General features: G+C 44.5%; 1 protein-coding gene across 1 annotated transcript; it reads left to right on the forward strand.

Moving 5' to 3' along the window:
• The first annotated feature begins 4,411 nt into the window (after positions 1 to 4,411).
• Positions 4,412 to 5,712, forward strand: LOC129406861 (protein FRG2-like-2). Its single transcript, XM_055146476.1, has 3 exons — positions 4,412 to 4,526; positions 4,875 to 4,958; positions 5,168 to 5,712. The coding sequence occupies exons 1-3, from the start codon at positions 4,412 to 4,414 to the stop codon at positions 5,710 to 5,712; spliced, it is 744 nt and encodes a 247-aa protein (XP_055002451.1).
• The last annotated feature ends 4,951 nt before the right edge of the window (positions 5,713 to 10,663 follow it).

The following is a 10,663-nucleotide window of genomic DNA, read 5'->3' on the forward strand; positions in this document are numbered from 1 at the left end:
AAATGATGGCTGGAGGAACCAGTTGGGATGAAAGATGCATGCCGAAAGTAGATAATGGACCAAACATGATGACCTCTCAGTGTCTGTGTTGCAAGCTATAATGCCCAAAAGTAGAGAGAGTGTGTGGGGAATATTGTCTGCCATAGAGGCAAGGGGAGGATGGGAAAGGGGGAATATACCTGGGATATTGGTGGTGGGGAATGTGCACTGGTGGAGGGATGGGTGTTTGATCATTGTGAGATTGTTACCCAAACATGAAAGCTTGTAACTATCTCATTGTGATTCAATAAAATTTAAAAAATTAAAATATATATATCAAAAGTATAAAGTAACAATATCAAAAGTAACATAATACAATTAAATTTTTGTTGAGATTGGAGCTCGTGTTAACTTCCCTTACTGCAATAAAATAAAATAATTTTTAAAACATAGACAAATATATTTGACTAATGTGTTTATGTCCATAGTACGCAATCAGTGATATTAATCTTTTAAATTTATTATCAAAGAATGTATGTTATAAGGATTGTCCGTATAGTGGTATTACATGTATGTGAAATGTAAAATATATATTTTGGGTTTGCTAAATGCAACATTATTTCTGAATACTTCTGAATGAACTTAACATAATTAAACCATATATTAAAGAGATAATACATTGCAACAACAACAAAAAAGAAATCCATTCTTACTATAGACCGAACATGAAGGCCACTCAATACCTCTATTGCAAACTACAACACCCAAAAGGAGGCAGAACAAAAGGGAATGCCCTGCTGCAGAGGCAGGGTGGGGTGGTGGGGGATGGGGTGGGGATGGTGAGAGGGATACTGGGATCATTGGTGGAGATGAATGGGCACTGGTCGGGGATGGGGTGGGGATGGTGAGAGGGATACTGGGATCATTGGTGGAGATGAATGGGCACTGGTGGAAGGGTAGGTAAGTAATCACTGTATGAGTGAAATGCAAACACAGAAGTTCAGAAGTTTGTAACTGTACATCACAGTTAATAAAAACTTAAAAGAAAAAAAAATCACCCAGGAAACTATTGTTTATTTTGTCTCTTACCTAGTTCATGCCACACATGAGAATGTAAATTCCATGCAGGCATATTTTTCTCTATTTACACGTGATTCTTTAGTGTCTATGATAGTGTATTTACTAAAGTGCATTAAACATGTAGGGAAAAAAAGAAATCTAGTCATAGAGGTAATTAGGGTCTGTAATATGACACCATTGACTACAGCCTTCTTTGCAGATGGAGTTACAGATGGGACTTTCAGGATTGCAAGGAGTTTGTTGGACCTCTAAATGTTTCTACACTTATAAGAAAGTTTTGGTTGGATATAAATCAAGGCATCATGCAACCTGGTGAAGCTATAGTGTATCCCAATGATAACTGTGGAATAGAAAGTTTTTCTAACTCCTGATTATGCTGTGCTTAAAAGACATCACTGTGTCTTCTGAAAATGATATAGTTTGCAAGTTATTGCAAAACTGACTTTTTTTTGAGGGGTGGAGATTACAGCCTTATTTGACTATGCTCAGGACTTATGCTGGCTTTCTGCTTGTGTATCTAACTGGGTTCGGCCACATGCAAATTCGTCCGTACATACTGTACTATCACGCTGGCCCGTTGGGAAGTGTTTTGTTGTGCATCTCTGGCTGCTGAGGCCAGAAGGTTCTTAGTCAATTCTGGGAAGTTAGTGGCTAATTCTGGGAAAAGCATCAATTGTATATAAAATGTCAAAACTAAGTCTGAGAAGAAACTGAGATGTATATAGAACTTTTTGTTTTGTTTATTTTGGGGCAACACCTCGTGGTGCCTAGGACTTACTTCTGGCACACTGTCCATTCTTATGGCTGGAGAGATGCTGAAAGTTCTGTGAACTTCACGAGGAAGCTTCCTTGCCTTATTTCACACCCCTGACTCCAGGCTGTCCCCATAGATTCTTGCCATGAACCAAGAGCTACTGTACAGGTGTTTGTATTCATTCTGCCCACCAGATACCCTTGTGCATCTCCTCAGAAACCCTGCATGATTACAGTGACTCATACCCAGGTCTTTCTTTTTTAAAAGACCCATGCAGACACACATGCACAAATGTGCATTCATTCATGATCTGAAGTTATGAAAGTTCAACCCAGCCTGCAGGGAGAGCACAAAAAGCTGGAGTGCTACAGTATGCACAGGATTGAAGGGCAATTCCTGGTCCTGCCTGGTGCTACCTTGCCTCCAGAGCACCTATGGATGGTCCCTCTCAGTACTATTGGGGATCCCCCAAATGAATAACAGATAAACTTGCACTTTACCTTTAGTCCTAGAGATACAGCCTTCTGCCAATCCCACCACAAACAATCTGGTCACACTCTGATAAAGGAAAGCTTTGTTTCTGAGGGTTTGACCAAATCACTGGGCAGGTGTCACAGAACGCAGGCCCCAGTCTCACCCTGCAGGTGTTGGGCTCCAGAAGGTTCCAGTTCAGGTCCTAGGATTAGCCCTCAACTACTTCATAAAATAACAAAGATCCTGAAACCTCAGGGTCCTAAGGAATTTCAAAGGATCATCAAAGTTCTGCCTGAAATGAGCCCCAGGACAAAACCCTTCTCTCTTTGTCTTTGGGAATCTTAGTTGGTTCTCCAGGCATCTGATTAAGTGCCCAAGCTCAGGAAGTTGCTGGAGGCCCACTTTTGGGGAATTCTCAGACCACCCAGGGAGGTAGTGGGAGGAGGGCCCAGTGTCCCTCAAGAAAACATCTATTGGTGCTGGGAGGACCGTAGAGTGCCAGGGATCCAAGCTCATTTGGCTCCATGTAAGTGACACCTGTACTATCTTTCCCCAAATAACAAATCTTTATTTCTCTCTGTTGGTTTGTTTTTTCTGTTGTTGCTGTTTTAGGTCCAGACCTAGCAGTGCTAGGGCTGACTGCTGATTCTCTCAGGAATCATTCATGGTGGGGCTCAGGGAACTTGAGTAACATGAAAATATTAACTAGGAGGCATGCTAAAAAGAATAAATATGACCTTTCACAAGTTTGCTATTCAAGAGCCTGAAGCACCTATTCAGGGTTTTTTTTTTTCTTTTGCGTTTTTTCTTTTGAGGGGAGCCACATCCAGTGCTACTCAGGGCTTACTTCTGGCTCTGTATCATGGACCACTACTGGTGTGGCTCAGGGACCATCTGAAGGGGAATCCCATGTCAGCTGCAGACAAGCAAGCACTTCACCCACTATCCTAGTGCTCTGCCCCAAACTGGCACCTACTCACATGAAATAAGAACCAATACATATGAGGCCATATATTTTATTCCACATGGGTTCTTCTCCCAGGGACAGAAACAGATTTAAGACCTGGTCTAAATTGGTCTCTACATTAATGAAGCGAAATAGGTGATTTGTTTGTTTGTTTGTCTGTTATAATTTTGGGGTCACACCCAGTGTTGGTTCTCAGAGTTTACTCCTCACTCTGCACAGAGGAACCAGTCCTGGTGGTACATTGGTGACCATATGGGGTGCCAGGGATCAAATCCAGGTGAGCCTAGTGCAGGCCAGTGCCCTCACCTCTGTAAGATGTAGGATCACTCTTATACACAGGTATTTTGTTTTCATTTTATGCCATATCCTGCAGTGCTCAGGATTTAGTCCTATCTCTGGTTGGGGTGCGGGGCGTGGTGGGGGGGTGTGGTTCACTCCTGCTGCTGACTGTGGGGATCATATGCGATGCTGGGAGTGAACCTGGGTTGGCCATGTGCAAGGCAAGTGCCTTACCCCAGGAATCTCAGGAATCTCAGTGATCCCTGAGCACAGAAAAGATATAAGTCCTGAGCACCAAAGTGATTTGGCCCAAAACAAACAAACAAAAAACAAAACAAAACAAAACAAAAAAGCACGACATGATGGCAAGTGGAATATATGCCTGCTTATATATTTGATACTTTCTTGGAGTTTTAGGCAATATTCAGCCATACTCTGGGAACAAATTCTTTTCTTCAAACTCAGTCATTTATATCTAATTTGTAAGATGAATTAGATGTTTAGGTTCAGAAGAGAAGCCCTAACTCCCAGACTAAGGGTATCAGGCCCTGAGATCACTGGGAAAGCAGAAAGGAGAGTCACGCCCTAAGGATTAAGACCTGCCCTCAGGCATTGTCCCAGGGAAAGTGAGACCCAGGATGAGAGGATTAGCCAGAAGCCTAAACCTCCCAGCCAATAGGAGCAATCTCCGCCCACCGGACGGGCTATAAGGCCTTGAGTCCTCTCTGCATCCATCACTCCTGCTCTCAACCTGGCAGAGAGAAGATCGCCTGTCTGCTCGGGGCTTCAGGAGCTGGCTCTGGCCGAGAAACGGTGATCTGTCTTCGGACGGTGAAGACCTGGACCTGGCCTAGAGAGGAACTCGCTCTGGCTTCAGGATGGAGCCTGTATCTGAAGAACTCCACCCTCACAATCCTGGCCTCCAGTCCCCTGCTGCACAGATGCCCTTCCCAGAGAAGACCTGTTCTGGCCTGGGCTCAGAGAGGGAGAAGGGTAAGAAATCCCCTCCTGTGTGCCACAATTGCACCCAGGGGTGGTGGGAGAATGGGCTGAGTGCCTGGAGGCTGGAGGGGACCTCAGAATTGGGGTACAAAGCCAGGCCTCTGTGGGACTTCCAGGACTACCCAGTCACCCAGACTCTGTCTGCAGGGCTAGAGCCCCAGAGCACAGAGGAGAAGTGCATGGAAACTGAGGTCTGGGGTGACAGCAGCTTCGCAGGCCAATCAAGTAGGAGAACAGGGTGTCCCCAGGGAGGGGTGGTGTGTCCTGACATAGAGAAGCTATGGGACAGCAGCCAAGGCCTCCAGATGTTGGAGACACTCATTCTCCCTTTGTTGCCAGATTTAGGAAACAGCTCTGAGGAAGATGAAGACAGAGGCTGGAAGAGGCAGAGGAGACAGGAGGCCCGTCTGCCCCACACAACAGGTGGGTGTTGCTTTAGGATCCCAGGGGCCGCCCAGGGGTGGATTGTAGCCCAAGTCTTTCCAGGGTTGTTCAATGGGGAAGCCCATTGGAATCCCAGGGATCCTTGAGGATAAGGAATGGGGGCAGGGAGGAGACCCTGGCTGTGTCCTGGATTGGGGTGTCCTCAGGAAAAGATGTGCCAGGTCTCTAAGCAGCTTCATCCTCTGCAGGGAGCCCCTCAGATGCGAAGTGCAATGGGGAGAATTTAGATGCCACTCTCCCAGAGAGCCCTGCCTCTGGTCACCGCAGCTGCAGTGAAGAGGCCCACAAGGACTCCTCTTCCCAAAGAGCTCAGAGGAGGTCCCTGTCACCTGAACTCCAGTGCACCCCAGTGAACAAGAAGGTCAAGTCCCAGTCGCCTGGACCCCAGCGCAGCCCTCTTCACAAGCGCCCATCTCTTCACAAGCGCCCATCAGATCACAAGCGCCCCTCTCTTCACAAGCGTCCCTCTCTCCGCCGAGGCCTGGTGACAGCCCTGCGCTGCCTGTCCCAGGCCGTGTATGAGGACATGGTGCAGGCACAGAGGCAGCAGCTCTGCACTCCACTCCCTCATGAGCACCTGGCCCCGCTCACCCAGCTCCAGGTGCCCCTCACAGGCCTGGTGCAGACCCTCTACTCCATGGCCAGCCAGGCGGCCTGGGCCTTCCCTGCTGAAAGCTGGATGGTGGCCCGTTCCCCCACGGCCCGAGCTGCTGGGTACTCCTCCCATGAGTGAGTGGACCCCTTCACCGTCGCCCAGAGGCAGGGCCTGAGGATGTCTCACTAAGCTCCAGTTAACACCCCTAGAACTCCAAAGTCGTGCAGAAAACAGAGGCCTGTGACTTCTCAGAAGCGTTCAGAAGGAAGTGGGACCTGCTGTAATCAGCCTGGTGATAACCGAGGGAACTGCGGTGACCCATCACTATGAAGAGATTCAAAAGCCTCAGGAAAATAAACTCTGGGTTACCGGGACAATGACCAACACTGACATTCTCTGCTACATGAGGTCTGACCCCTGGAAGTCTCAGGATGGGTATGTTCTTCAGTGAGAGCAACAGGGAATGATCCATTTCAAGTTATTTGTACTGGGACTTGGGGCACACTTGGGAGGTCCTTCCCGGGGTATAGGGTGGCCGGGGAGGTAGAGCAGAGCATGGTTGGCACCGTCCTCATCCCAGCCGGGCACTGCACTGCAGTCAGAGTTCAGCATCACCTAGTTTCAGCTGGACAAAATCATGATGAAATGGCTGTGAGCCGTTTTGGCTTTTCAGTAGCTTCATAGTAAACCCTCTCAGGATGTAGGAAACACATTTGACCTGCGAGGTTCACCCCACCCAGTCCTGAATGAGGTTCCTTTGTTTTTACTTTATTGATTCTAATAATGAATAAATGATCCTCCAAGTTTTTACGTATTCCTCTTAGCATGTTTTTCTGTGTTTACACTGGAATTTAAAGAATAGGCCATCATAGCATGTATATATTTTGTGGGAAATGAAATAAAAACCTTTAAAAATTGTTGTGTGTGCTGTCCGCCCAGATGTGACCCTGAGCGGCCACACACGAATGCCCATGATCCCAGAAGCAAACTAACTACTTTTGGCACTCAAGACTTCTGCAGAAATGTCTCTAGACTGTGAACTAAGCTACGGCCTCATGCTGCCCCGGGAGGGGAAAGATTTTCCTCTCTCGGCCTTTCCTTTCTCAGTGGCAAGGCGACTGCCATCTTATAAGGCCCACTAAATAGAAGTACGAGCTTGCAATGATAGACTTCTGGCAGAAATTTCTCTGGACTTAATTAATAAAAATACCAGAAATCCAAAACCTCATGGCCACTGTTGCCGCGCAACCTCATATACTCTTCATTCTCAGCAATGAAAAACAAATTATCAAATGATGCCTTTTCGGCAGACCTGATTGTTGGGGGAAAATTCCAAACAATAATAGTGAGTTTGAGTTTTCTGTTGAAATATTGAATGTAATCAAAGTAAAGAGAAAGTGAAGTGGTAATCAACAGCGACACAGGCGGGGGGGGGGGGGGGGAGGATGGCAGGATGGAGGTATTCCTGGTGGTGGAACATGTGTACTGGTGAAGGGATGGGTCTTTGATCATTGTATGACTGAGACTTAAACCTGAAAGCTTTGTAACTTTTCACATGGTGATTCAATAAAAAAAAATTGTGAAAAATTGTTGTGTGCTTGGCTTTGTCACTTCCATATTAGTCATGGTGTAATGTGTTATTTTATTTTGCCTTTTGGGGCCATGCCTGGTGATGCTCCGAACTTCCTCCTATATCTGGGTTTAGGAGACCATGGAGGAAGCCAGGGAACTGAGCTTGGTTTGGCTACGTGCAAGGCGAACACTCTACCTGCTCTACTACCTCTCCAGCACCACCATCCCAATTTTTGAACTATTCTTTAAATTAAAAACTTAAAATCACTCTTAAAATTAAATTTTTGTCTGACACAAATAACACTGTGATATTACAGAATAATAAAAATTCTGTGGCCAACAAAGAGGAGACTGTAAACATGAAAAATATCAGTTTGGAACTTCAACTGAACAGCTGGAAAAGGTCCACAGCTGCATCATGTTTTAGCTTATGTCACTCATTTTATTTCAGGAAAATTAGGGGCACACCCAGTGGTTTTCAGGGGTCACTTCAGGCACAGTTCTTGGGGTTTGCTCCTGCCATTGCTGAGACTGAACCCGGGTATCCAGCACATGAAGTATGCTCACTACCTTTCTAATCTCCCAGTCACTTCTGTATTTTAAACTTAAAATTTCCCAGTGCCCATATTGGAAAGAACAAAAACGACCAGTGTTGGGGGATGTGGTTAGAAAGGGACTTTCAGTTCTGGTGGGAATGTCAACTGGTCCAGCCTATTTGGAAAATAATATGAACATTCCTTAAAAAGCTAGGAGGGGGCTGAAGCAATAGTACAGTGGGTAGGGCGTTTGCCTTGTACTCAGATGACCCAGGTGAGATTCCCAGCACCCCATTATGGTTCCCCAGACACTGGCAGGAGTAATTCCTAAATGCAGAGCCAGGAGTGTGGCCCTAAAAGCAAAAAATAAATAAATAAATAATTTGAAAATAATAAAATATCTAGGAAATTGAGCTTATATTTGACTCTCCTTTTTGGATCACAACTGGCAATGCACAAGGGTTACTCCTGGCTCATACACTCAGGTATTACTCCTGGTGGTGGTCAGGGGACTATACGGGATGCCAGGGATTGAACCCAGGTCAGCCGCATGCAAGGCCAATGCCCTACTCGCTGTGGGATCGCTCCAGGCCTGTATGATTGAAACTGAAACTTAACCATGAAAGTTTGTAACTGTATCTTATGGTGATTCAACTAAAAAAATAAATAAAAAGAATTAACTGAATTACAAGCATGAGATATTCATATTACACTCATCTCTAAAGTGATAATTACTACCAGGCATTTTCTTACACTTGGGATTTTTGGGTTTTGGGTTGGGGGAGTGAGTTCTTTAATAAGTGTTATAAGATTCGTGGATATTTGTGAATTTGTCATCAACAAAAAAAGGCACTACTATAGACCATTTGTATGAGCTCCAATTACTAGTTTTTGTACTTGAGTTATTTAATTTGAATAATACTGAGCATTGCTGAATGTGACCCAAAAGCAGTAAAATAAAATAAAATAAAATAATAAAAAGTTTCAGTCATACAATGATGGAGTACCTATCCTTCCACCAGTGCACACTTTCTACCACCAGTTTTCCCAGTATTCCTTCTCCCACCCCCACTTCACCCAATCTCTGCCTCTGTGGCAGGTACATTCCCTCTTTCTCTCTCTCTCTCTCTCTCTCTCTCTCTCTCTCTCTCTCTCTCTCTCTCTCTCCTTGTAGGTTTTATGGTTTGCACTACAGACACTAAGAGGCCATCATGTTTGGTCCTTAGTCTACTTTCAGCATGTATCTCCCATCCCGAGAGATCCCTTCAACTATCATTGACTTACTGGTCCCTTCTCCATCCCAACTGCCTTTTCCCCCAGGACATGAGGCTGGCTTTCAAACCATGGATAGATCCTCCTGGCCCTTATCTCTACTGTCCTTAGGTGTTAATCTCATATTTTGTGACTTCATATTCCATAAATGAGTGCAGTCATTATAAGTCTGTCCCTTTCTTTCTGACTCATTTCATTTAGCATAATATTCTCCACAGTGACTATATCTTGTAGAGATTTTCTCTGCATGCTAAAGAAGGAACACACAGCATTATGAAATGATGCACTAGCTGGGTGCATTTATTATTCACACTTAGACAACTTTAGAACACGCCTTAAGCGATTTTAAAAATTAAAATTTTATCAATTAAAAGCAAAAGCAAGTCATTTGGCCTCATTATCTATCTGTGATCTAAAACATTTAGAATCAGCTAGTAAACAAAATTAGGTTAAAATACCCACATTTGAGTAAAAGAATATTCTTCAAGAAAGGTGAGACTACAACCTGACACCATGCACAAAAGTCAGATCAAAATGGATTAAAGACCTCAACATCAGACCACAAACCATAAGGTACATTGAAGACAAGGTCGGCAAAACCCTCCACGATATTGAAGATAAAGGTATCTTCAAAATGACATGGAACTAAGCAATCTAGTAAAAACAGAGATCAACAAATGGGACTACATTAAACTAAAAAGCTTCTGAACCGCAAAAGATACAGTGACCAGAATACAAAGACTATCTACAGAATGGGAAAGGATAGTTACACAATACCCATCAGATAAGGGGTTTATATCAATGGTATATAAAGCACTGGTTGAACTCTACAAGAAGAAAACATCCAACCCCATCAAAAAATGGGGCAAAGAAATGAACAGAAAATTTACCAAGGAAGAGATACGAATGGCCAAAAGGCACATAAAAAAGTTCTCTACATCACTAATCATCAGAGAGATGCAGATCAAAACAACCACGAGATACCACCTCACACCACAGAGACTAGCACACATCCAAAAGAACAAAAGCAACCGCTGTTGGAGAGGATGTGGGGAGAAAGGGACCCTTCTACACTGCTGATGGGAATGCTGACTAGTTCAGCCCTTTTGGAAAACAATCTGGACGATTCTCAAAAAACTAGAAGTTGAGCTCCCATTTGACCCAGCAATACCACTGCTGAGAATATATCCCAGAAAAGCCAAAAAGTATAGTCGGAATGACATCTGCACTTATATGTTCATCGCAGCACTGTTTACAATAGCCAGAATCTGGAAAAAACCCGAGTGCCCTAGAACAGATGACTGGTTGAAGAAACACTGGTACATCTATACAATGGAATACTATGCAGCTGTTAGAAAAAATGAGGTCATGACGTTTGCATATAAGTGGATCAGCCTGGAAAGTATCATGCTAAGTGAAATGAGTCAGAAAGAGAGAGACAGACATAGAAAGATTGCACTCATCTGTGGAATATAGAATAATAGACTATAAGACTAACACCCAAGAATAGTAGAAATAAGTACCAGGAGGTTGTCTCCATGGCTTGGAGGCTGGTCTCTCATTCTGGGCAACTCAGAGAAGGGAACACCAAGTAAAATGTGGTCGGAGGTCATGTGGGGGAAGGGTGATGCGTGCCAAATATAGATTAGAGACTGAACACAATGGCCACTCAACACCTTTATTGCAAACCACAACACCTAATCAGAGAG

The sequence above is a fragment of the Sorex araneus genome, chromosome 8, assembly GCF_027595985.1.
Source record: "Sorex araneus isolate mSorAra2 chromosome 8, mSorAra2.pri, whole genome shotgun sequence".
Taxonomy (NCBI): domain Eukaryota; kingdom Metazoa; phylum Chordata; class Mammalia; order Eulipotyphla; family Soricidae; genus Sorex; species Sorex araneus.

Bases quoted from the DNA above. Each gene is read 5' to 3' on its own strand.
- LOC129406861 (XM_055146476.1), top strand. From the start codon at position 4,412: ATGGAGCCTGTATCTGAAGAACTCCACCCTCACAATCCTGGCCTCCAG. The intron at 4,527-4,874 runs GTAAGAAATCCC...CTTTGTTGCCAG, and splicing joins GGGCTCAGAGAGGGAGAAGG to ATTTAGGAAACAGCTCTGAG. The intron at 4,959-5,167 runs GTGGGTGTTGCT...CATCCTCTGCAG, and splicing joins CCGTCTGCCCCACACAACAG to GGAGCCCCTCAGATGCGAAG.